Source organism: Lepidochelys olivacea (assembly GCF_965140295.1).
Source record: "Lepidochelys olivacea isolate rLepOli2 genome assembly, chromosome: 8".
NCBI lineage: Eukaryota > Metazoa > Chordata > Testudines > Cheloniidae > Lepidochelys > Lepidochelys olivacea.
The window spans coordinates 1,212,174-1,239,292 of NC_140418.1; the positions used below are offsets into that span (position 1 = coordinate 1,212,174).

The window sequence follows — 27,119 nt, forward strand, 5'->3', positions numbered from 1 at the left end:
CCTCATCCAGAAAAATTCACTCTGACAAAAACATTTGTATGACCAAAATCTACGAAGGAGGAGATGCCATTAAAATCTGTCAGACCCCACAGACTCTCCCACTACAATATAAACACAAAACTCTAGAGGAAGAAATCTTGAGGCCTGGATAATATTTCATGTATGTTTGGTTGTTTTGCAAAGCTTTAGTTTTAAACTCTTGTGCCTAGTGGAACATAAGGGAACCTATTTCTCTCACTGTTGTCTGTCCAGAGCAAGATGTTTGACTCCATCGTAAGTTGTCTCCATGATGGTTGCATCTGTTGATTGTACTGAGATAGGTTAGTCTTTGTCCTCCACGTGTTCTCCCTGCAAGTGATATCCAATCTAACATGTACCTTGTGCTTCTGTGCAGTTTGAACATTCACAATGCCACAACAGTTCAAGAATTGTAATATCGTTTGTTTAGATACTAGAATAACCTTTTTAGAATCCCTTCTCTTGTACACCTCCTCAGCATCTCTTGCTTTATTTTCCATCTAGTGCAGTGGTTCCCAAACTGGGGTTCACAAAATGTTACAGGGGGTTCTCGGGAAAAAAATCCCTAATGGAGGACAGAGCTCTCCATAGGGACCCTGGGCAGCATGGGGCCCGGAGCCTGGGGGACTTCCAAGAGCTAAGCAGATCAAAGCAAGCATATCTATCACGCTGAGGAGATTTAAACTTCAAGACTCCTTATATGAAATAGACAGGGAGGTGGATATTTTTTGCTGTTTTTAAAATTAAATAGGCAGCTAGTATTGTTTTTAAATTATTATGAAGAACAAGTTTAAGCTTTGTTGTAACGTGCGCTGTTTGCCTGGACTGCTCAAGACCTGAATGCTTGTGTAGGAGGAACTCGAGTTGGCTTCTTAAATACCTTCCTGCTGTTTCACATCTGATACTCCCTGATGAAACATAGAAGCCAGAGGCGCCAATACCAGGGGGCAACGAGGGTCACGTGTTGCCCCCCGTGTTGGCATGCCCCACTGTGGGTCACTCCCCTTTTTTTAAGGCAGCCCCGATGCCCCCCCCCCTTTTCTGGAGGTGCCCACCCCAGCCCCCAGGGTGCGCAGGGGCTTTGCCCCCACACCCTTTTTTTCTACTGGTGCCACTGATAGGAGCCTTGTCTTATAACAGGCTTAATCAAAAGTGAGATCTTGGAAGAATGTTGCTGTTTTCGTAATGTAATAAAAATACTGTAATGATAAATAATAATTAATAAATAGTGTGTAATAAGCATCTCATAAAAACAAATTTTATTTTTCCAAGATCACTGCTTTTATAATTTATGCTGAGGTAAGGGAGAAAATCCCTGGAAATATTCATTTTTAGGAAGGGGTTCACAAGACTTCACATTTGAGTGAAAGGGGTTCGTGGCTTGTTAAAGTTTGGGAACCACTGATCTAGTGCCACAGGAGAACAGAAACAGAAGGAAAACAGCATCAAAGGTTGCAGGATCTTAACGATATGCCACTCTTCAATGCCCCAGAGAACTTCAGCTTTGAGAAACCTTCACAGTGGACAGCCTGGAAGCAGGATTTTGCAAGATTTCAACTGGCAAACAAGCTTTACAAAGACACCTGAGATATACAGGTATCATCCTTAATTTATGCTATGGGGAAGCAGGCAGAGGATATCTTTAAATTCTTTGACTTTTCTGAAGACAGTCACAAAGAGGACTATGAAAGGGCTCTGGCTATGTTTGATGCCTACTTTATACCCCAGAGAAATGTGGTTTATGAAAGGAGCATGTTTTCAGCAGAGAATCCAAGAATGAGGGGAAAATGTTGAATGTTTTATAAGAGCTTTGCTTACATTGGCTGAAAACTACGATTTTGGAAATTGTGAAACACAAAAATCTTTCACAGCAGCTACAGTTGAAGACAACCTTAAGTCTAGCAACACCGATAAAGACAGCTTCAGCTGTGCTATTGTCATGCTTTAATGCAGACACTACCTATGCCATTGAGAGGGGTACTCCCATCAGTGTAGGTAATCCGTCTCCCTGAGAGGCAGTAACTAGTAACTGTCTGTGACCATTTCCACAGTATGTGTCCGATTAAGTGAGCTGTAGCTCACGAAAGCTTATGCTCAAATAAATTGGTTAGTCACTAAGGTGCCACAAGTCCTCCTTTTCTTTTTGTCTGTGACCATGTGACTCAGCAGGGAGAGGGGAGTGTTGACCTGGGAATGTGCACTGGGGATGGGAGACCTGAGAGCCTGTCACCTGAGCCGGGAGGGGGAGGTAACACCTCTGCCCAGGAATGTGAACAGAGGCTACAGGAGAGAGCCTGCTGGGGGGGGTTTATTTTCAGTTTGGGGCTGGGTGGAGGAACGCAGGGAACCCCAGGGCTGGGGTCTAAGCTCCCTGCTCCCCCAGAAGGACTTGACTGAGGGGTCCTGGGTGTACCCACAAGCTCTGTTTTGGACTGTGTTCCTGTTGTCCAATAAACCTTCTGTTTTACTGGCTGGCTGAGAGTCTCAGTGAATCCCAGGAAGAGGGGTGCAGGGCCTGGACTCCCCCACACTCTGTGACACTGTCTACAGTCGGGGTTAGGTCAGCTTAACTACAATGCTCAGGCTGTGGACTTTTCACAACCCTAAGTGACGTAACTAAGCCCACCTAATTTTTTAGTGTAGACTAGGCCTAGCTTAGAAGCTGTTATTAGAGGCAGCATGAGTGCTAAAAGTCATTGTCATAAAACCCCTGAGGCAAGGTGTAACATTATTGACATGAACTGGGACGATATAGATCATTGGTGCAACCAAGGTCCTGTAGTGGCACTAAATCTTGTATAAAGGGGGTCAAATAAGGTGTCTAAGACAAGGTGATGGTTGGCTGGTTATGATGATGCTGTCTGTGTGCATGTATCATTTTTGTATTTAAAGTTATAAGTGTTGGCTCTATTCTGTCTGTTTTCAAACTTGTGCTATGCTTCTGGGTGACACCCCAGACAATTTGGCGTCAGCACTGCCTAGCCTGCTTGATGGCCCATTAAGGACCATCAGCTATACAACTGACCCACTGAGAGAAGGCAGACACACCTTGCAACTCAGCAAGGTATGCAAGGACATGCCTATGGACAGAACTCTAAGGTTCTTTCATGCCATGTGCTGGAATGCTTGTTCTTTGGAACAAAGAAAGAAAGACCACACGGCAAGAGACTATAAAAGGCTGCTGCGGCTTCTCCATCTTGTCTTCAATCCTGCTTCTTGCCTCTGGAGGGACTTTGCTACAATCTGAAGCTCTGAACAAAGGTCTGAGTGACCCATCCCAGCTGTGGATGTTCTCCAGAGACTTGATTTGAACCTGCAGTTTATTCCATCTCTGATACAAGCCTGAACCAAGAACTTTGCCATCCCTGTATGTAATTGATTCCATGTAACCAATTCTAGCTCTCATCTGTCTCTTTTTCCTTTTATAAATGAACCTTTAGATTTTAGATTCTAAAGGATTGGCAACAGCGTGATTGGTAGGTAAGATCTAACTTGTACATTGACCTGGGTCTGGGGCTTGGTCCTTTGGGATCTAGAGAACCTTTTTTCTTTTACTGGGGTATTAGTTTTCATAACCAGTCATCCCCATTCGTCCCCATAATGAGTGGCACTGGTGGTAATAATGGGAAACTGGAGTGTCTAAGGGAATTGCTTGTGTGACTTGTGGTTAGCCAGTGGGGGGAGACCGAAGTCCTCTCTGTCTCTCTGGTTGGGTTTGCCTTGGTATGCAAAGGAACCCCAGCCTTGGGCTATAACTGCCCTGCTTGAAGCAATTCGTCCTGAATTGGCACTCTACGTTGGGTCCCACAAAGCCAGCCTCCTTACAGCAGCATTAACAGAACACCGAACAGAAAACAAAAAGTAGAATGTCATTTTAAATTGCTCAGACTTTCATACATGGAAGTCATACAGTTTTGCTAATCATTGTCCTATACCTAGCTGGGTACTTTGGGAAGTGCTTGGTTCTGATTATCCTGATAGTTTATTGATTGCTGGGTAAATGTTTTATTTGCCCTCAAAAGTCTTTTTTTTTTAAATGGGTAAGTAAAAATCTAACCCCATTGTGCCACTTTGGCACAGGAAAAAAGTGAGAAAGCACATAGATCTTCCTAGCTGATTCCCTTACTGTCATTTATAAGGCTTTACATCACTCTGGCAATGTGGAGGCCTTAAAACTTTTATAGGTTTTTATGCTCCTGGGGGAATTAATTGACTGAGAATGGGAACAGTTAACTAACAATAGAATAATTAACAATGTTACTATGCAGACAGGTTGCTACATTTCTGCCTCAGAGAATGAGATCAATTAACCATCAACAGCAACATTAACAAAATGTGTCTGGTCTTTTTTACAAATGCTATTTTCTTTAACTTAAAAACAAACAATTTTCAGTCACATGATACCAATATTTAATTAACTCTTTTTTCAGTTTTCAAGAAGTTACAGTTTACTAGGCAGGAAGGCTGCTACACTTCTGCCTCAGGGACAGAGCCTTCCTCCTGCATAACAAAAAGACCTACCCTCCTCCACTCCCCTGCAACCGCAGTATCAAGAGAGAGGGACAGAGGCTGTGTCTACATTGCCACTTTCAGCACTAAAACTGTAGTTGTTCCGGGGTGTGAAAAAACACCACCCAAGCGACAAAAGTTTGAGCGTTAAAAAGCACCAGTATAGCGCGCTCCCAGTAAATCCCTTTACCTGTAAAAGGTAAAGAAGCTCAGATAACCTGGTTGGCACCTGACCAAAAGGACCAATAAGGGGAGAAGATACTTTCAAATCTGTGGGGGGGGAAGGTTTTTGCTTTGTCTCTTTGTGTGTGTTCTCTCTGAGACAAAGAGGAGGAGGGATAGCTCAGTGGTTTGAGCATTAGCCTGCTAAACCCAGGGTTGTAAGTTCAGTCCTTGAGGGGGCCATTGGAGATTGGTCCTGCTTTGAGCAGGGGGTTGGACCAGATGACCTCCTGAGGTCCCTTCCAACCCTGATATTCTGTGAACAAATAAAGCTACCACCTCTTGTTTGGGGTGGGTTTTTTTATTGCCAGGAGAGCTCTCCCCATGCGATAACGTGTGTCTACACTGCCCACCTCACAGGGCTGCTGCGGCCGTGCTGTAACGTGGGCAGTGTAGACATACCTGGAGTCTCTCTCGCTTGTTGGTCAGCCGCGACCCCCTGACGGCGATCAACATCTCCCCCACAAGCACGCACGCTGAGCCCCTCTCCCCCGGCAATGATTTGCGTCTCTGAAGCTGCTCCAAGCACACTGGAACAGACACACTGCCTGGGCTGCCGGAGAAGAGACGCGTGGCCCCCTGCAGATTTCTTTTGCGTTTTTCTGTGCGGGGGGCACAGAAATATTTGGTCCATATGACTTCTGTGCCTCCGCATGGGCGCAGAATTCTGTCAGGAGGAAAACAGGCATACATGGTGAGGCATACAAACAGCCAGACGGAGACAGTTAGTTCATATGCTACCCTTTGGAGAACTTTTATGTAGATATCTGACCCAGTGGATCCCTGTAAACCCCCAGGCACCCCTCTGTGCCCCCTGCCAATGGGCACTAAGGGATCTCTGTGTCACACAACTCATTAACAACACTACCTGACAATGTAATTCAACTTACTGTACTAGACGGGAGTAGTCTGGGGCCAACCATAATGGCAGGTTATACCAACTGGGGTAAAACCCACCAGAAATTCAGAACCTGGCATTCTGCAAATGAGTCCTGTTTATATGCAGGAACTTACCCAGCAATGCCTGCAAAACAGAACTTGGGCAGTTTTCTCTGTTAATTATTGTACAACAAAAAGCCACTCACTTTCTAGAATCATCTCAATTAAAGCAACACACTCTATCTGTTATAAAGCACTAGCTGCACTCCCAGCCCTCAGTAATATGGACTGCAAGAGCCAGACAAACTAGTTTACTCAGAACCAAATTGATCTCTCTTTGTATGGACGCATTAAGAGACTGGGGGTGTTCCGTGTGCAGTTCTCATCACTCCATCTCAAAAAAGATATATTGGCATTGGAGAAAGTACAGAGAAGGGCAACAAAAATGAGCAGGAGTCTGGAATAGCATCCATACAAGGAAAGTTTGAAAACACTGGGACTGTTCAATATGTAAAAAAAGAGATGACTAAGGGGGGATATGATGACAGAGGTCTACAATATCATGGCTGGTGTGGAGAAAGTGACTAGGGAAGTGTTATTTACCTCTTCACATAACACGAGAACCAGGGATCATCCTAGGATATTAAGAGGCAGCAGGTTTAAAACAAACCTAAGGAAGCATTGCTTCACCCAACACACAGTGAACCTGTGGAACTCCTTGCCACAGGATGCTGTGACAGCCAAAAGTATAACTGGGTTCAAAAAAGAACCAGAGAAGTTCCTGGAGGACAGGTCCACCAATGGTGCTCGCCCCGATGGTCAGGGAGGCCCCCTGCTCTGGGTGTCCCGAGCCTCGGGCGGCCAGAAGCTGGGACTGGACGACCAGGGATGGATCACGCCATAAATCGCCCTGTCCTGCTCATCCCCTCACCCGCACCTGGCAGCGGCCCCGGGCTAGACGGGCCCTGGGCCTGACCCACGGTGCCCCTCGTAGGGCTTGCCCCGGGCCGCAGCGCTGCCAAGGTGTCCCCATAGCCACGGTGGGTCCGGACAGTGGGCGCGGCCATCTCCCAGGACCCTGTCTGGGGGCGAGGGGCGGTGCTGGGAAACCAACCCACCAACCGGGGAGGAGGGAAAGGGCCAACTCCTGGCAAACGGCTCCTCTCTGCCCGGAGGCAAGATGGCGGCACAGGCCTCACCCGGGGTCACATGGGAAAGGGCCACCGCGTGATCCCAACGGGAGGACGCCACCGCCATGTTGAAGGAGGGCAGAGGGCAGTGAGGCCGCCGCCGCCAGCTTGAGTGTGGGCAGCGGGCCCGCTGATCGCGGCGGGCGAGTCGCTTCGGGCCGCGGGAGGGAGAGGAGACGCCGCCCTCGCGCTGCCAAGCGGGCCGGGAGTGGGAGGGGCTCCGGCCTGCGGGAGCCACTGGGCCCGGTGAGTAACGTGCCCCCGCCCCGCTGGGTGCCCCTCCCCGCCTGACCCCCCCCGCCCCGCTGGGTGCCCCTGCCCCTCCCCCTCCCCGCCTGACCTCCCCCCCGCCCCTGGGTGCCCCTCCTCGCCTGACCCCTCCCCCTCCCGGTCTGGCCCCCGCCCGCCCCGCTGGGTGCCCCTGCCCCTCCCCGTCCCCGCCTGACCCCCCCCGCCCCGCTGGGTGCCCCTCCCCCTCCCCGCCTGACCTCCCCCCCGCCCCTGGGTGCCCCTGCCCCTCCCCGCCTGACCTCCCCCCCGCCCCTGGGTGCCCCTGCCCCTCCCCCTCCCCGCCTGACCTCCCCCCCGCCCCGCTGGGTGCCCCTCCTCGCCTGACCCCTCCCCCTCCCGGTCTGGCCCCCGCCCGCCCTGCTGGGTGCCCCTGCCCCTCCCCGCCTGACCCCCCCACTCCGCTGGGTGCCCCTGCCCCTCCCCCTCCCCGCCTGACCCCCCCCGCCCCTGGGTGCCCCTCCTCGCCTGACCCCTCCCCCTCCCGGCCTGACCACCCCCGCCCCTCTGGATGCCCCTCCCCGCCTGACCCCCCCCGCCCCGCTGGGTGCCCCTGCCCCTCCCCCTCCCCGCCTGACCCCTCCCCCTCCCGGTCTGGCCCCCGCCCGCCCCGCTGGGTGCCCCTCCCCGCCTGACCCCCCCCGCCCCGCTGGGTGCCCCTGCCCCTCCCCCTCCCCACCTGACCTCCCCCCCGCCCCTGGGTGCCCCTCCTCGCCTGACCCCTCCCCCTCCCGGTCTGGCCCCCGCCCGCCCCGCTGGGTGCCCCTGCCCCTCCCCGTCCCCGCCTGACCCCCCCCGCCCCGCTGGGTGCCCCTCCCCCTCCCCGCCTGACCTCCCCCCCGCCCCTGGGTGCCCCTGCCCCTCCCCCTCCCCGCCTGACCTCCCCCCCCGCCCCGCTGGGTGCCCCTCCTCGCCTGACCCCTCCCCCTCCCGGTCTGGCCCCCGCCCGCCCTGCTGGGTGCCCCTCCCCCTCCCCGCCTGACCCCCCCCCGCCCCTGGGTGCCCCTCCTCGCCTGACCCCTCCCCCTCCCGGCCTGACCACCCCCGCCCCTCTGGGTGCCCCTGATCCCCCCACTCCGCTGAGTGCCCCTCCCCTCCGCTCCCCGCCTGACCCCCCCACACTCTGCTGGGTGCCTCTCCCCTCCCCCTCCAGGCCTGACCGCCCCCACCCCGCTGGGTGCCCCTCCCCGCCTGACCCCCCCATACTCTGCTGGGTGCCCCTGCCCCTCCAAGCCTGACCGCCCCTCCCCGCTGGGTGCCACTGCCCTTCCCCCTCCCCGCCTGACCGCCCCTGCCCCGCTGGGTGCCCCCCCCCTCCTAGCCTGCGTGCCCCCCCAGCCTGCCCCGGAGGGTGCCCCAAACCACTCCCCCCACGTTACCAGGGGGAGGAAGGGTCATAGTAAGAGACTGTAAGACCCTGTTCGGGGATGGAGCTCTTCGGGGTTAGCTGGGTCTCCGGGCCAGCCTTGTCCGATACCCCTAGCCCAGCCCTCTGGGAACCTGGTTGGTTTTATGTGAACACTTAGGCCCCTGTCCTGCAGGAGAGCCTGGGCCAGCGAGTCTCTACCAGAGCACAGGGTCCTCCCCACAGAGAGCTCCTGGCAGGATCAGGGCCTTAAAGAAGTGCTGTCTAGTGGGTAAGTGTATGGGGGTGGGGGGGATGTGAGAAAACCTGGATTTGTGCAGGAAATAGCCCAACTTGATTGTCATGCACATTGTGTAAAGAGTTGTCACTTTGGATGGGCTATCACCAGCAGGAGAGTGAATTTGTGTGGGGGGGTGGAGGGTGAGAAAACCTGGATTTGTGCTGGAAATGGCCCACCTGATGATCACTTTAGATAAGCTATTACCAACTGGACAGTGGGGTGGGAGGAGGTATTTTTTCATATTCTCTGTGTATATATAAAGCCTGCTGCAGTTTCCACGATATGCATCTGAGGAAGTGAGCTGTAGCTCACGAAAGCTCATGCTCAAATAAATTGGTTAGTCTCTAAGGTGCCACAAGTACTCCTTTTCTTTTTGCGAATACAGACTAACACGGCTGTTACTCTGAAACCTAGTGGGTAAGTGACAGGCCTGGGATTCCGGGCTCCTGGGTTCTAGTCCTGCCTCTGTGACTGACCTGCTGCGGGCGATGCTGGCCTTCTTGGCCCCATCTCCCGAGATGCCGTGGGCAGCTCCCACTGGCTTCAGTGGAACCGGTGTGTGCTCAGCACTGCAGGAAATCAGGCCTCTCTCTGGGACTCATCAAGCCGTGGAATTAAATAATGGCTGCAAAGAGCCCCAAGACCTCTAGGCAGAAGAGGCTAGAGAAGGGCTTCATGTGGAATTAGCCCGTGTGGTGGTTAGTCCATGGTGCTGATTGTGAGCAACGTGTATCATTCCTGAAGGAAGGGAGCGTTTATAAAGCAGCAGCCCGTGTCTCAGACCTCTCAGAAACTTATCTGTGGATGGGAGTCATTCATTTTTGGCCTCATTTTTCAAGCATTTTTAAGCTGTCACAACTTGGCAGGTCTGTAGCTGCAGTATCAAGATTTAGAATTATCCTGTCATTAATTGTTTTCTGATTCATCAAAATGATAGATGGGGAGAGAGAGAGTGACAAATAGTCACCAGTTGAGGATCTTCAAGGGTTCCCCTAAAAATGTTATGGATGGAAAGAAGCATGTGTGAGTTATCTCATTACTGGGTCACCTTTGCTGTTGGAACATTTAGAAGAAGATGTTCTTAGCATCCAAAGATAAACAAGTGGGTGACTGGAAAGCTAGATGCGAGCCACTTTGCACAAGTCCTAGTAAGTAATTCATTCAAGCAAATAGCAGTACCTCAGTTACCAGCAGTTGTCCCCTCTGAGAGATCACTGATACATGCTTCCTTTTTTGCCTTGTTCACTTAGTGTGTTTTGTACAGACGCTCTCTCTGCCCCCTCAGCCCCTTTATTTTCAGCCCTGTGGTGGGAGTTGTGTGGGTAAAGCTCTGTGCATCTATTTTGGCGAATGTCAGGGATAAGTAAATTGTCGGACCGCCAGCTGATGCTTCTAAGTGATCCCTTATCTAATGTGGTGCAGCATGCAGAAGGTGCCTTACACAATCGGAAGGGAGTTAGGGACCAGTGTGGACATTTGCCTTGTTTCCCTGGTAAATCTAGGTTTACAATCAGATTCCCCAAATACACAGTTGAAAGGATTCAGACAACAGTGACCAAAGGTCTGTTTGGTGCTGCTTCTGTCCATCATCCCAAAGGGCTTGCTCTGTGCATATCTTTCCTCTGATAAGGCTCCTCCCCCACTATAATGGAATCTCAGAAGTTCTGTATGAGGGTAGTTGCCTGCATTCACGAGGTGTGTGTCTGGTGCAGGGGAGGGAACAGAAGAGCAGAAAGAAGGGAAAGGATAAGAAGGAATCTCCAGCCATGCCCACATGTAGCTCAGATGGAGCAGGACAGCTTTGTCTTTCAAGAGCTAACACCCTTCCACATGCTGCAGGATCTTGTTGGGAGCCCTGTTTTATTTCTCAGTAGCAGACAAACAGGAATTTATTGATTGTGCCTTGACAGTTGCAGTCACTTTTAAAATCAATGCATAGAATCGATACGGCACTTTTCATCTTCGAAGGGCCTCCCAAACCTTATTCCTAGATTGGAAGGCCAGGAGGGACCATTGCGATCATTTCATAGAACTGTAGAATCGAAGGACTGGAAGGGACCTCAAGAGGCCATCGGGTCCAGTCCCCTGTACTCATGGCAGGACCAAGTATTGTCTACCAGTGTTTCTCAAATGCAGCCACTAGGCCATTTTCTTGCAGCCACAGCCTCCTGGGCGGGGGGCGCAAAGCAGTGTCCCCTCTCCCAGGGCCGCCAGCAGCGGTTGGACCCTGCCCCCCTCCAGAGACACAAACACTGGCGGTGCAGACAGCTGGTGGATTCCCCACTTTCCCAGGGGCAGGGGAGACAGGCTTTAGCTACAGGGCTTCGGGCTCCATCCACACAGTGGCAGGCTCTGGTTCCAGGCTCCAGCCTCAGGCTCGCCACCCCTGCCATTTTCCCTGTGTCCCGCTGCCTCCCTGCCCACCTCCCCATCCAGGGCTTAATTTGTCCCAGTGCTTGCAAGGGCTGAGTAAATCTGCTGTGAAAAGTGATATTAGCAAACATACAGATATCACTTTTCACAGCAGAAGACTTACCAGCTAGCAAGTTTTAGAAGGAAAAAAGTGCAACCAGAAAAGCAAAAGAAACAACAAAAAGACAAGAACATGCAAAGCGCCTTATTTCTGTTCTGTTTTGGTTCAGTAAAGAATAGAGTCAACTGTAAATTATTTTTACTACTGAGTCTAAAAAACCCCTACATAAATAAATTACAGTGGTTTGGACATGTTTTTGTGCATATTTATTTGTTTTTCTTAAAGTTAATCAAGTATTTTAGGAAAAATTGTCAGCACGGCCATCAGCAACAGTTGGTGGCCACAGTCTGAGGCCACCAAAAATTTTGTTGTAAGAACCCCTAGTCTAGAGCAGTGGTTTTCAAACTTTTTTCTGGGGACCCAGTTGGAGAAAATTGTTGATGCCCGCAACCCAACCGTGGGGTTGGGGGTTCAGGAAAGGGTTCCGGGTTGGCGGGGGCCCAGGGCTGGGGCAGGGGATTGCGGTGTGGGGTTGGGGCGCGGGCATACCTCCCGTGGCTCCTGGTCAGTGGCACAGCTGAGATGCAGAGACAGGCTTCCCACCTGTCCTGGCACCATGGACCATGCTGCGCCCCAGAAGCATCCAGCAGCAGGTCCGGCTCCCAGGCGGAGGCGCGCAATTGGCTCCACATGGCTCTTGCCCGCAGGCACCGCCCCCCCCAGTTCCCATTGGCTGGTTCCCAGCCAATGGGAGTGTGGAGCCGGTGCTCGGGGTGGGGGCAGCGTGCAGAGCCCCGTGGCTCCTCTGCCTAGAAGCTGGCCCAGTCGGTGGTGCTGACCAGAGCTGCTAGGGTCCCTGGGAGCTGAGCAAGGCAACCCAATGCCTTTCATGCCGCGACCCAGTACTGGGTCATGATCCGAACTTTGAAAAACACTGGTCTAGACCATCCCTGACAGGTGTTTGTCTGAACTGCTCTCAAAAATCTCCAAAGATGGAGATTCCACAACCTCCCTAGGCAATTTATTCCAGTGCGTAACCACCCTGACAGTTAGGAAGTTTTTCCTAATATCCAATCTAAACTGCCCTTGCTGCAATTGAAGCCCATTGCTGCTTGTCCTGTCCTCAGAGGTTAACAAAAACAATTTTTCTCCCTCCTCCTTGTAACAACTTTTTATGCACTTGAAAACTGTTAACACTCATGTTCCCCCCTCAGTCTTCTCTTCTTTAGTGTGACCTCCTCCTGTATAATAGAGGCTCTAGAACTGCCCCAAATAATTCTAGAGCAAATCTTGTGGGAAAACATCCAATCTTGATTTAAAAATTGTTAGTGATGAAGAATCCACCATGACCCTGTGTAAACTGTTCCAATGGTTAATTACCCTCCCTGTTAAAAACGTACACTTTATTTCTAATATGAATTTATGTAGTTTCCCCCTCCAGCCATTGGGTCACGTTATAGCTTTCAGTGCCAATTTGAAGAGCCCATTGTCAAATACTGTAGGGCAGGTTTTCTAACCCTTTAATCACGCTCATGGCACTTCTCTAAACCTGCAATGTGTCAGCATCCTTCTTGAACTCTAGGCACCAGAACTGGGCACTGGACTGCAGCAGCTGTATGTAGCACCAGTGCCAGATACAGAGGGAAAATCACCCTCTGCTCCTGCTCGAGATCCCCTGTTGGTGCATCCAAGGGTCGCATTAGCCTTTTCAGCCACGGGGTTGCACAGGTACCGCACGGTCAGCTGATTACCCACCACAGTCCCCCAATCTGTTTCAGAGTCACTGCTTCCCAGGGTGGAGCCCTCCGTCATGTCACAATGGCTGATGTTCTTTGGTCCTAGATGTACACGTTTACATTTAGCATTATTAAAACATATTTTTTGCTTGTACCCAGCTTACCCAGGGATCCAGAGCACTCTGTACCAGTGACCTGTCTTCTTCATTATTTCCCACTCCCTCAATTTGTGTGTCATGTGCAAACTTTATCAGAAATGATTTTATGTTTTCTTGCGGGTCCTTGATAAAAATGTTAAATTGGAACAGGTCCCTGCAAGACCCCATTAGAAACACACTGCTTGCTAATGTTTCCCAATTTCTAGTTACATTCTGAGACCCCTCAGTTAGCCAGCTTTCAATCCATGTACTGTGGGCCATGTTGATTTATATTGTTCCAATTTTTTAATCAAAATGTCACGTGGTACCAAGTCAAATGCCATTCAGAAGTCTGAGTCTATTACATCAACAATGTTAACTTTATCATCCAAACTTGCAATCTCATAAAAAAATATATCTAGTTAGTTAGACAGGATCTCTTTTCCATAAACCCATGTTGATTGACATTAATTATATTACCCTCCTTTAATTCTTTACTAATCGAGTGCCATATCAGCTGCTCCATTATCTTGCCCCAGATCAATCTCAGACTGACAAGCCGGGTCCTCCCATTTACCCTTTTTAAATATTGGTACAACATTAGCTTCCAGGCTTCTGGAATTGCCCCAGTATTCCAAGACTTATTGAAAATCAACATTAATGGTCCACCAGCTCCTCAGCCAGCACTTTTGGAACTCTTGGGTGCAAGTTATCTGGACCTGCTGTTTTTAAAATGTCTGATTTTTATAGTTCCTGTTTAACATCCTCCCGAGATACTATTGGAATGGACAGTATTTCATCATCCTCATACGGTATTACCACATCATCTGTCTTGTCCCCAAACACAGAACAGGAACGTTTATTGAATGCTCTGCCTTTTCTGCATTATTATTGATAATTCCACTTTTTCCATCTAGTCATGGACCAACATCCCTGTTAGAATTGTTTTTCTTCCTAATATACTTTAAAACTCCTCCTTATTGCCCTTCATTATCAATTGACCCACACAACAAGGATGGTCATCCCAGATTTACAGATGAGGGTAAGCGAGGGAAATCTACTAAGTGACTTGCACAAGGCTGCAGAAGGAGGGGATGGGAAGTTGTTTATTCCTGCCTCCCAGTCTTCTGTCACTGTGTCTAAGGCCATGTCTACGCTACAAAGTTTGGTCGATGCAAATTACGTCAGTATCCAGTTGGCGACTTTTGTACATTGCTGGCGTGTGCGCCTGCATCGTTGCTTGCTTCGGCGTGGTGCACGCGCACTGCGAGTGGTTGCGTCAGTGTAAACTGCAGTGCACTCTGGGTAGGTATCCCAGCGTGGCGCGTGCCACTGTCTGACCCAGTGCCTTGTGGGACATGTCTGAGTGCTTTGTGGGATACTAACGATTTTCCCAAGGATTTCTGAGAACTGAGAGTCAAGTTCCCACCATGCAACTTTCTCTATTCCATGGTGCTTGCTCCATCCGATAATTTTCACGCCATTTTTAAAATCTCCCCCAGTCCCACTCGTCAGTTTTCAGCGTGCACCGTATTTGCAGAAGCATGCAGCCTGCAGAGCTCAGGGTCATTCTAATGACTATTGCTGATATAGGGTGCAAGATTCTCCTGTATTTGCAGAAGTCAGTAGTACGACTATAATTGACCATGCAGTGAGGAAGCTGCAGAGGTATTCCCGTGTAATAACTGTGTGCCGATGGACACAACAAACAGAAATTCCAAGTTGTTTCTGACATTCATGGAGCAGCTCCACCCAGTGCATGTTGGCTTCTGGGCCGGAGAAACAAGCACTGATTGGTGGGATTGCATTGAAATGCAGGTTTGGGATGACAAATAGAGCTTGCAGAACATTTGGATGCGAATGGCCACATTCCTGGATCTGTGTGCCGAGCTCGCCTCAGATCTCCAGTGCAGGGAGGTCAAAATCAGCTGCAATGACTGTGGTGAAGCGAATGGCTATCATGCTCTGGAAGCTTGCAACGCTGGATTGCTATTCGTCAGTGGCCAATCAGTTTAAAGTTAGAAAATCTACAGTGGGGTCCATTTTTTTCCAAGCATACAAGGCCAGTAAGTATATCCTGCGACACAGGACTGTTAGTCTTGGTAATATGCAGGAAGTAGTGCATAGATTTGCAGCCATAGCGTTCCTGAACTACAGTGAGGTGATAGATGGCACGCACATCCTATTCTGGGACTGTCCCACCTTGCCACTAGGTGCATAAACAGAAAGAGATACTTTCCATGGTTATACAAGCATTTGTGGATCACTGGTGGTGCATCACTGATATCAGTGTGGGCTGGTCAGGGAAGCATCTTTAAGAACACAGGACTTTTCAAAAAGCTGCAAGCAGGGACATTTTTCCTTGACTGACACATTACCATTGACAATGTGAAATGCCAGTTGTGATTCTGGGGAACCTAGCCTGCTCCTGGCTCATGAAGACATACACTGGCCACCTCAACATCGCCAAAGAAAGATTCAGCTATCAGCAAATAGCAAAATGACTGTTTAATGTGCTTTTGGTAGATTGAAGAGTCGCTGGCATTCTTTACTCACTAGACTGGATTTCAAGGAGGCAAACATCTCCATTGTTATACTGCACGTTCTGTACTGCATAATATCTACGGGGCAAGGGGGACAGGCTACTGCCAGGGCGGAGAGGTGAGGTGGACCATCTGTCTGCTGAATTTGAACAACCAGACACAAGGGCTGTTAGAAGAGCCAACTGTGGACCTATATAGCTGAAGGAGGCTTTAAAAGACCATTTTTATAGTCAGCCCACAGTAGTGTTGTGAGATGCTTTTATGAAATAGTGTGTCTCGTGTGTATGAATTAAGAATTCTTTAAAGCAGCTATAATGTTGGTGTAAACTGATAAATATACTCTGTCTCCAAAAATAAAACGTCATCGTGAGCAAAGAAGCAGGAAACAAAATTAAAGTGCAAACACACAAGGTAAAACATTTTAGCACCACTAACTTGGTGAGCCATACTTTAAAATCCCACCTCAGAACGCAAGCAAACAGTGATAGTTTATGTTCAGGTATGTAAATCTTTTGTGGTGTAGTGCATTGTGGCTGATGTGTGGTTTTGACAGGTCCGTGGATGTGTCACTGGTTCTCCGTGCTGTCTGGAATGGAGTGATAGGTTTGCGGGTGCACACCAAGTTGCCTCCCTACACCTACAGAGGAGAGTTGGAAGCACTGGAGCTCTCTAAGCCCTGGAAAGGCTGCTGAGTCCAGTGTCTTTGGGCATGTAGGTCAGAAATACTCTGCAACGTCAGAGTTTGTTGCTTGAGCAAACCCATGATGTCCTGGTGCATTTTCTGATGCACTTCTCAGTCCCTTTCCCTCTCCTGCAGCAACCACTGTCTCCATTCTCAGTCCTTCTCTATGGTCATGGTCATATGGCCCTTCCAAGGCCAGCGTTCACAGCAAGTCTAGGGGGAAGCACCAGTTGTTGGCCTCCATCGCCTTCTGGTATGCCTAGCAAAGTTCCTTTGCTTTGCCATGGCACTGCTGCTCATCCCTGTCAGGCCCCATAGATGTCTATATTTCTGTGGCAGAGCATCTTTCCCTACAGGCCAAGAAGACCTAAGACTTCTAGCCTGCTCAAGACAGGAGTAGGTCTAGTACAGAGGTGGGCAAACTATGGCCCACGGGCCACATGTGGCCCGTGGGACTGTCCTGCCCAGCCCCTGAGCTCCTGGCCCAGGAGGCTCGCCCCTGGCCCCTCCCCTGCTGTTCTCCCCCTCCCCTGCAGCCTCAGCTCACTGCATCACGGGCGCGATGCTCTGGGCAGGGGGCTGTGAGCTCCTGGGCAGCCCAGCTGCAGAGCCCGGCCTGGCCCGGTGCTTGGTGCTGTGCGGTGCGTGGCTGGCTCCAGCCGGGAGGCGCGGGTGTAGCGCTGCCAGCCATGGGTGCTCCAGGCAGCGCGGTAAGGGGGCAGGAAGCAGGGGGGTTGAATAGAGGGCAGGAGAGTTCCAGGGGGTGGTCAGGGGGTGGGGGTGTGGATAGGGGGCGGGTCAGTTAGAGGGCAGGGCACAGGGGGGTTGAATGGGGGCAGGAGTCCTGAGGGGCAGTCAGGAAGGGGGGGGTTGGATGGGGTAGCGGGAGGCAGTCAGGGGCAGGAATTCCGTGGACAGTCAGGGGACAGGGAGAATGGGTGGTTGGATGGGGCAGGGGTCCTGGGGGAGGGGGGGCAGTCAGGAATGAGAGGAGGGGTTGGATGGGGCGGCAGGGGGCAGTCAGGGGCGGGGAGTCAGGGGATAGTCAGGGAGCGGGGGGGTTGGATGGGGCAGGAGTCCTGGGGGGCCATCAGGGGACAGGGAACGGGAGGGGGCGTTGGATGGGGTAGGAGTCCCGGGGGGGGCCATCAGAGGGCGAGAAGCAGGGGGGGTTGGATAGGGGCCGGGGGCTGGACCACAACTGGCTGTTTGGGGAGGCACAGCCTCCCCTAACAGGCCCTCCATACAATTTTGGAAACCCGATATGGCCCTCAGGCCAAAAAGTTTGCCCGCCCCTGGTCTAGTACTTGTCTTTATGCGTGGAGCCGGCATGGTTGGCTCCACACAACAAAGGGGAGGTGGTAGCTGTGCTCGTCAAGGTGGGCAACCAGGAGACTGCATTTAAAAAGCATGCGGAGGTTTGTAAGGGAGAAGGTGAGCTTCCAGTCTCTGTGACGCCTGAGCAGTGGAATTCAAAACCATGATGAGAATGGCCACTGTTGTGGGGACAGGGGCACTGTGGGACAGCTGCTGGAGGACTGTTACGGTTGACACAACTCATGCAGTGTCTGTACTCACACATTGTCGACCTAAATAGGTCAGTTGTGGCTCTGCATTGCTCAGAAATGTGGTGTTATTGTGTCGCGGTAACAGGGTGCTTATGTCGGCAGGAGATAAATTTTGGTATAGACACATGCACAACAAGGTCGACACAATTTGACTCGGGTCAACGTAACTTTGTAGCAGAGACCAGGCCTGCATGCAGCTGGAGCAATGTGCTACACTCTTGTTCTTCAGCCAGCACGAGTTCTGAGCATGTTCCTGTCCTTCACGTCTGTTGAAGCCACTGCATGCTTGGACTCCTCTGGTGTTTGAGAGGGAATGCGCTGTTCTGTACTGGGTAATGGGGGAAACAGCCAAGGGTCACTGTCGTATATTTTCTTGTGTTTCCATATTAGGCCGAAGCCAGTAGATTCAAGAGATTTCAACCATTTTAATGGAGGAAGTATGGACCGGTGGATAAGGCCCTGGGCTAGGAGTCAAGGAACCTGGGGGCTCTATCCCAGCTCAACTGCTTTCTGGCAGGGTGACTGTGGGCGCACAGTGTGACCCGTGTGTGCGTCCGTGGCCCCATCTAGGAAAAGGAGTTGAGCCTATTTTCATAGACTCACAGGGACTGGAAGGGACTTCGAGGGGTCACCTAGTCCAGCCCCCTGCACTGCTGGCCATTCCTAACAGTGTGTCCAACCTGGTCGTAAACATCCCCAGTGATGGAGATTCCACCATCTCCCTGGGCAATTTATTCCAGTGTTTAACCACCCTGACAGGAAGCTTTTCCCAATGTCCAGTCTAAACCTCCTTTGCTGCAATTGAAGCCCGTAGCGTCTTGTCCTGTCCTCAGAGGTTAAGGAGAACAATTCTTCTCCCTCCTCCTTGTAACAACCTTTTACATGCTTGAAAACTGTTATCACACCCCCTCTCAGTCTTCTCTTCTCCAGAGAAAACAAACGCAGTTTTTTCAATCTTCCCTCATAGGTCATGTTTTCTAGACCTTTCATCATTTTTGTTGCTCTTCTCTGGACGTTCTCCAATTTGTCCACATCTTTCCTGAAATGTGGCACCTGGAACTTGACACAATAGTCCAGCTGAGGCCTAATCAGTGTTGAGTAGAGCAAAAGAATTACTTCTCGTGTCTTGCTTACAACACTCCTGCTAATACATCCCAGAATGAAATTTGCTTTTTTTTGCAACAGTATTACATTGTTGACTCATATTAAGGTTGTGATCTACTATGACCCCCAGATCCCTTTCTGCAGTACTCCTTCCTAGGCAGTCATTTCCCATTCTCAAAAAGAAAAGGAGTACTTGTGGCACCTTAGAGACTAACAAATTTATTTGAGCATAAGCTTTCGTGAGCTACAGCTCACTTCATCAGATGCAATTTCCCATTCTGTATGTGTGCAACTGATTGTTCCTTCCTAAATGAAGTACTTTGCATTTGTCCTTATTTAATTTCATCCTATTTACTTCAGACCTTTTCTCCAGTCTGTCCAGATCATTTTGAATTTTAATCCTAACTTCCAAAGCACTTGCAACCCCTCCCAGCTTGGTATGGTCCACAAACTTTATAAGTGTACTCTCTGTACCATTACCTAACTCACTGATGAAGATATTGAACAGAACCGGACCCAGAACTGATCCCTGAATGGGAGGAGGGCTCCAGGGCCACACAGGGATGGGGCAGATGTGCCTGACTGAATGGGAGGGGCTAGGGATCAACCAGGGTGTGTAAGGGGGAGTCCCCAACTCCCTAACAATTACTCTTTCCCCCTTCCCCCCAAAGAAACCATTCCATACTTCTCCCATCCACACCCAGTAGCCTTCCAGGTTTGCTCCCAGGCTCCTTCCTTCTCCCTCGGCTCCTCTGTTACCCCTGACTCCCCCAAGCCTTTGCACTGCTTCTGACGGGTGCGGGGAATATGTTTCTGTATTGTAGTTTAAATGAATTAGTCAAAGTTATTGTATTAATATGTCTAGGAAGAAACCTATCCATCAAAAAAAAAATTCCTGAATCTTTTTTTTGTCTGTATTGTTACAGACATACTTACTGACAGGTATTTTGAAATAACTTACCAAAATAATTGAAACTGGTGTGATTATTTTGTCTTATTTTGACAAATAAAATATACAGAATTTTGCAGAATTTTAAAATATTGTGCGCAGAATTTTTAATTTGTTGGCACCGAATTTTAAACTTTTTGGTGCAGAATTCCCCCAGGAATAACACGTGCACCTGCCCTCTCTGGTGTTGCACATAACCCTCACAAGGTTGCAGTGATAATGCTCTGCTCTCCCAACATCTCGAGTGCCCTTGCTTGTACTAAAGGCTTGAGATGACCCTTTAGGGAGAGTATTTCAGCAGAGGACAGCTTGAATTCGCAGTTCATTGGGAAGGCAGGTCATGTGATGTGCACTGTACACGACTTCTTGCTTTTGATCTCTTTTCCACTCTTCTACCTTGCAGAGCTTGTGCAGATTTTCTTGGCGCTACTGTTCTGTGACCAGAACTATATTATTGGAAAACTATGGCTTTTGCCCCACATCTAATTGAATGTGAAAGCTGACAACTGGTTTTGCTGCTGTGGTTTCCTATTCTGGAGTGCCAAGGCCACCAGGTTGTCAGCATGATACACCGCAACATCTTGGTTTGTTCTGCAGCAGTGGTAGTGAAGGGTGGTGCTAATAGGGGACGGCAAGGGTCCTTGATGGAGGGCTGGCGATTTCCTGCTGTAAAATTAATAATTGGACACATTTGCAGATGAGCGTTAACAAGAGGAGTTGGGTGGGAATTTACTCATTGCATTGGAGAACAAGAATGGAGGGCAGTTCTTGTGGGTGCTGCTGCTCCTCCGAAGCCCCTTCTGAGCAAATCCGCTGTGAAGTATTCATGACTTGATGAGTGGGGACTTATGCATGTGGCTCCCAACAGCACTAAATCCACCCTGCTTTGCAATAAGATCTAATTCCTGGAGTATTTTGCTTAAAATAGTAAAACTGGATGGCTGTTAAGGGAAAACTGAACCAGATGGAAGCAAATGGCTGCTTTTAACCTCTTTATTTTTTTCAGAGTGCAGGATGCCGAGGAAGAAGAAGCATGCAGAAAGCCCTGACTTTCAGGGCCCAGACGGGGAGGAGGAAGAGCCGAGGGGCCTGGTCGACGCCAAGAAGAAGCGTAGTTTTGTGGATGCCTTTATTGTTATATCTGACAGCGATGGAGAGGTCAGTGGTTAAAAAAAACGGAACCCAAAATCCTGACTGGGTCATGTTTACCTACCAGTGCGTTCCTGCCAAGAGACTGTCCTGAGTGGTACCTACTATGCATCTTGGGGCAGCCTGCTGCACTTTGCCATTAGTGTTTTGCTCTGTTTCTTTTTAAGGTGTATTTCAGATTAATCATGTCCCATTTGGCTAGGAAATGAGCCGTCTGATTGGCTGGTGCTGAGTCCTGTCTCTGAGATTTGATAACCAAAACCTGTCCAAACACAATCTGAAATCTAATTTAAATCATGTTTCCTCAATCGCCTTGCAAATCTTTATCAAACTTTTTATTTTATTGCTGTTTAACTAAATCACAGAAACGTGGTTATGTTACATGCAAGTAACTGTTCAAAGTATAGCTAGTGTCAGATCATGAGACTGAATTATGGAGGTTTGAGTGTAATCCACTCTCATCCTTAACCACTAAGCCGTCAGAGGTAACTGCATTGCTTATGGTAGTCTGGAGGTGACTGATAGTGTCATTGGTTCAGGGGAGCTCCAGAGCCTGGAGGCCTGAACTCACAACACGGAAGGTATGTGAGACAGGACCGGATTTGAAACAATATTTTCATTTGTAATTGTTAAGTCTTGGCTTTGCTTTGCTCTGTCAGTGATTTGGGAGCCTAAGACGCTTTTAGAATAATACAATTTTAACAAGCATTTCTGTTCACTTGCAAGCTATGGGTCTTAAATCAAGTGCCCTTAGTGCCCACACCTAGAGCATCAGTCTTGACAATAAGGCAATTAACATATGAGGAGTGGAAAAGCACTAGCAGGAAGCAGGAAAAACAAGCTGCAGGGCACATGCTATTGGCTGTTATTTTTGCACATTATCTGAGCTCTTCCCCATTGGGAAATTCCGTTAACTAGACAGATCTAGATTGTCTGGCAGTAATAGGTCACTGGGGCTAAACCCTCAAGCTCTGCAATAAGCTAAGTTAACTTCAGATGTCTGCTGTATCACTGGCCTTTACTGTGAAACTGATAAGGAAAGAAGAAACCAACAGCTGTAAGAGATGTTGATGTACATGAAAGATCAGGACCTCTCATTGTCCACAATTATTCCTCTTAACATGCATGTGATTTGTCTCCTCATTTTCAATCATCTTTTAAAACATGACTAGGAAAAGATTAGTCTCCCTGACTATACTGTATGATCAAGTCTATAAGCAAAAAAGGGAAATCATGCCTCACCAGTCTATTAGAATTCTTTGAGAGGGGGTCAACATACATGTGGACAAAGGGGATCCAGTGGATATATTGTACTTGGACATTCAGAAAGCTTTGACAAGGTCTCTCACCAAAGACTCTTAAGCATAGTAGTCATGGGATAAGGAGGAAGGTTCTCTCATAGATCAGTAACTGGTTGAAAGGCAGAAAACAAAGGATAGGAATAAATGGTCAGTTTTCACAGTGGAGGGAGGTAAATAGGGGGGTGCCCCAAGGGTCTCTACTGGGACAAGTGCTGTTCAAAATATTCATAAATGATCTGGAAAAATGGGTAAACAGTGAGGTGGCGAAATTTGCAGATGATACAAAGTTATTCAAGATAGTGAAGTCCAAAACTAACTGTGAAGAGTTACGAAGGAATTTCACAAAATTGGGTGACTGGACAAGAAAATGGCAGATGAAATTCAATGTTGATAAGTGCAAAGAAATGCACATTGAAAAATACAATCCCAACTATACCTATTGTGACAAAGTTCCTGCTCTACCTTGGTGGGTCTTGCGCTTATTGGCGGATTTGCTCGCCTTGGAGCTTCACGGCAGCCCTTAGCTTGGCCGTTTTTCTGAGCCCACAGTCCAGGTCAACTCCTCCTGTGTCTGACCAGGAGTTGGGAGGATTTGGGGGGAACCCAGGCCCGCCCTCTACTCCGGATTCCAGCCCAGGGCCCTGTGGAATGCAGCTGTCTAGAGTGCCTCCTGGAACAGCTGGGCGACAGCTACAACTCCCTGGGCTACTTCCCCATGGCCTCCTCCCAACACCTTCTTTATCCTCTCCACAGGACCTTCCGCCTGGTGTCTGATAATGCTTGTACTCCTCAGTCCTCCAACAGTTCGCGTTCTCACTCTCAGCTCCTAGTGCCTCTTGCTCCCAGCTCCTCACACTCACACTACAAACTGAAGTGAGCTCCTTTTTAAAACCCAGGTGCCCTGATTAGCCTGCCTTAATTGATTCTAGCAGCTTCTTGATTGGCTGCAGGTATTCTAATCAGCCTGTCTTAATTGTCTCCAGAAGGTTCCTGATTGTTCTGAAACCTTCCCTGTTACCTTACCCAGGGAAATGGGACCTACTTAACCTGGGGCTAATATATCTGCCTTCTACCACTCTCCTGTAGCCATCTGGCCCAACCCTGTCACAGTATGTAGTCCTTGCATGTTGTATATAGTTAGTAAACATAGTTATTTGGAAAAAAAAAAAAAAAAAAAAACCTTCCCTGTTACCTTACCCAGGGAAAAGGGACCTACTTAGCCTGGGGCTAATATATCTATCTTCTATTACTCTCCTGTAGCCATCTGGCCCGACCCTGTCACACTATAAAATGATAAGGTCTAAATGATCAGTTAGCACACAAGAAAGAGACCTTGGAGTCATTGTGGATGGTTCTCTGAAAACATCCACTCAATGTGCAGCGAACAGCATGTTCGGAACCATAAGGAAAGGGATAGATAATAAGACAGAAAATATCTTGAGGCCACTATATAAATCCACAGTATGCCCACGTCTTCTATATAGAATGTAGTTCTTGTTGCCCTATCTCAAAAAAGATACATTAGAATTGGAAAAAGTACAGAGAAGGGCAACAGAAATGCTGAGGGGTGTGGAATAGCTTCCGTGTGAGGAGAGCTTAAAGTGACTGGGACTGTGCAGTTTAGAGAAGAGACAAGGGGGAGATGATCGAGGTCTAGAAAATCGTGACTGATGCGGAGAAAGAGACTTGGGACGTGTTATTTACCGCTTCCCATAGCACAAGAGCTGGGGTCATCGGATGAAATTAATAAGCAGCAGGTTTAAAACAAACACAAGGAAGGACTTCTTTATGGAACGCACAGTCAGCCTGTGGAACTGGTCAGGAAATGTTGTGAAGGCGAAAAGTATAACTAGGTTCAAAAAAGAACTAGATCAGTTCCTGGAGGATAGGTCCATCAATGGCTATTAGCCAAGATGGGCAGATTCACAAACTCTTGCTCTGGGTGTCCCTAAACCTCTGACTGTCAGAAGCTGGGACTGGACGACAGGGGACGGACCACTTGATAATTGTCCTGTTCTGTTCATCTCCTCTGGGACACCTGGCACTGGCCACTGTTGGAAGACAGAATACTGGGCTAGATGGGCCATTGGGATGACCCAATATGATCATTCTTATGTTTTTAATAAATTCTGATGGCATAACTGGCCATATGACAGAAAGGGATGCCCAGAGAAGCCATTAATGAGCCAGTTAGGTTCTGTTTAAGTGACAGCACCTCACAGTCAGCTGGATAAGTGGGTTTATTCAGTCTGGTCTGTTTCTACCTCTCAATCCTTGGCTTCCAGATCTGGAGTCATAGCAGTGCCCTCCAGTTTTGTCTCCTGGGAAGGATCTCTGCTTCCTATGGGTTCTGAATAATAAATGCCCGGCTTCTGTAACTTACCCTCAGCCTTGCAATGTACATCAAGTTGAATTTTAGTCCTGAGCCCTGTAACTGTTGATTTTGCTCCAGCAAGACCTTGTTACCTGTCTATAAGAGGTGTGTAATACTCCAGATAAATAGCTATTTTAAAGAACAATAAATTCTCAGTTCATCTTGCAGTTGTTAGGACATGGTTCAGGATTCAAAGACAACAAGGAGAGTCTTGGACAGCATAGTGTCAGTGGCCTTTTTCCTTGGCAATCTCCTGGAAGATATCTGTAGTCCCCAAGTCTCCTCCTAGACCAGCAGATCTTGTAGCAGAAGCACCTGGAAAGCCTCTGGCTTCTTACTGTTGATGATCTCTGGTGAACTGACTCTCAGGAATTTCTCAGTCATGCTATATAGCAGTCATCACTGCTATTTTGCCAAGTTTCCTCTATTTGCTCAGGGCTTTTCAGTGGCATTTGAAAAGTCTTATCTGCAGGAACTTTTCTGGATAGTGGGTTGTGTAATCCACACTGACTGCCTGTGTCTTATCCTGGAGCCAAGGAGCTCTGGTCCTCCTTCTTGGAAAGAGTCAAGCAAATTTGAAACTCTTTTCCCAACTCTGGAAACAGGGGGAGATGACCATACAGCATTCCCTGCACAAACAGGAAATGCTGTGGGAAGTCTGTGTCACCACATACAAAATGGTTCTGATCCTTTCTGGTTGGTGAAAGTCTCTGGGAAACACCAGGCCATCTGTCGACAGAGATTGTTGGTGCTTCCTTGAAGGACAATCTTCTGTCTATCCTCAGATCTGCACTATTTCAGCCGGCGCGTGAGAAACCAGCTGACACTAGCATCCTCGCCAGTTACTGCTCTGTCTCCTGAGAAAAAACATGCTGTACAATTTGGCTTGATGCTGATAGACCCTTGTCAGCTGGAGGTGAAATCTCGCTGTAATATGGCCGCGTTGCCAGCCAAGCCGATGAGCTATGGGCAGAGCCCAGGTAGCTATGCTAATACTGGTAACAGATCAGCAGCCTTATAAAGTGATTGTAAAGTGCTGCTGGTTTGCCAGTGAGACCTTTCAAGGGGAGGATGGAGTCACTTGAAAGTGGTTTCACTCAGTCATCCTGGATAGAGCCCACAGGGCCCTAGTGGGTAGCTGCTTCTATTCACAGAGCTTGTGTGAAGTCCCACAGAGACTCAACATCTACACCAAGCCCCTGGGAGAGGTTGCAAGATGCAATGGGTTGCAATGCCATCTCTGTTCTGATGGTACCCAGCTCCACATCTCCTCATCTGCCACAAACACCACTGTTACCCCAGTGTCCCTCATTTGAAGGTACCTGGCACCTGGATAAATAGAAGCAGGTTTATTTTCAATCCATTGACCAAGATGATCTTGGTAGAAGGAGAGGGAAGGGTTTGAGGGACTGGCAGGAGCAATAAGCTCAACCTCTAATAAATACCTGGCTTCTGTAACTTACCCTTTGGTAGTCAAGGTAGCATGTAGTTCATCTTGGGTTAGGGAGTGGTCTTGTGGCTTTCTTCTTGGATGCAGGCCTAGCCATGGTGAGAGATGGCTTTTTGACACTTCCACAGTGGGCTACTACAGGGCCCTCTACCTGGGGCTAACTGTGAAGGCCACGCAGTAGCTTCAGGTAGTTCATCACGTAGTGGCCAACATTCTGGGTCAGACAGAGCCATGAGAGCACATTTCCATAGTGTTCCATGGTCTGCTGGCCCCCTGTCCACTTCCAGATCCATTCCAAAGTCCTGGTCCATCTCTCCAATGGGCAAGGCCTTGCCATTTCTAAGATTGGCTGTGCCAACAGCGAAGTTGAGGCCTGAGGTCCACAGGTGAAACGTGAGGAGGAGAAGGACATTCTCAGGGAGGACCCTTGGCTCCGGAACTTGCTATCACTGGCAATAAAAGCGAGCCTAGATCTGGTGCCAGGGACAGCCCCTTCTCTTTGCACAGGGCTCTCTCTCACCTATTGGAAGCTGCAAGTCTGGCACGAGCCCAGTTGCATCTTGTTGTTGAAGTCTCTGCTTTCAGCAGGGTTATGCTGGTGAACTGAAAGTGGGAGCAGAGCGGCAATGGCGTGTGAACTGAAGTCTGGGACTAACAGAGCAGAGTGTGACTTTGATTTCAACAGCAGCCTTGGCTAGTGGCAGGAGTGGCACTTCCAACATCAAATTGACTTTTAACCGTTAAATTACGCAGGGCTCCTGTGATTTTGGCTCTGCCCTCTTGTTGCATGCTTGGTAGCACAGTTGTGCTGTGCTGTTGGCCTGCCCTTTCCCTTTGGTGATCTCTTCTGGCTTCCAGTGGCCATTTCTTTTCATGAAGATGCTTGAAGCAAGCTCCCTGT

General features: G+C 49.1%; 1 protein-coding gene across 4 annotated transcripts in view; it reads left to right on the plus strand.

Moving 5' to 3' along the window:
* The first annotated feature begins 6,927 nt into the window (after window positions 1-6,927).
* The window catches only part of UIMC1 (ubiquitin interaction motif containing 1), a 59,789-nt gene continuing 39,597 nt past the window's right edge, over window positions 6,928-27,119 (plus strand). For 3 of the 4 annotated variants that reach the window (XM_084637702.1, XM_084637704.1, XM_084637705.1), the window contains exons 1-2: window positions 6,928-7,064; window positions 20,951-21,102. In XM_084637702.1, the coding sequence (XP_084493828.1) occupies window positions 20,959-21,102 (144 nt within the window). In that variant the 5' untranslated portion in view covers window positions 6,928-7,064; window positions 20,951-20,958. Of the gene's footprint in view, window positions 7,065-8,647; window positions 8,744-20,950; window positions 21,103-27,119 lie in introns of all 4 variants that reach the window. The other variant, XM_084637703.1, reaches the window with a different exon arrangement.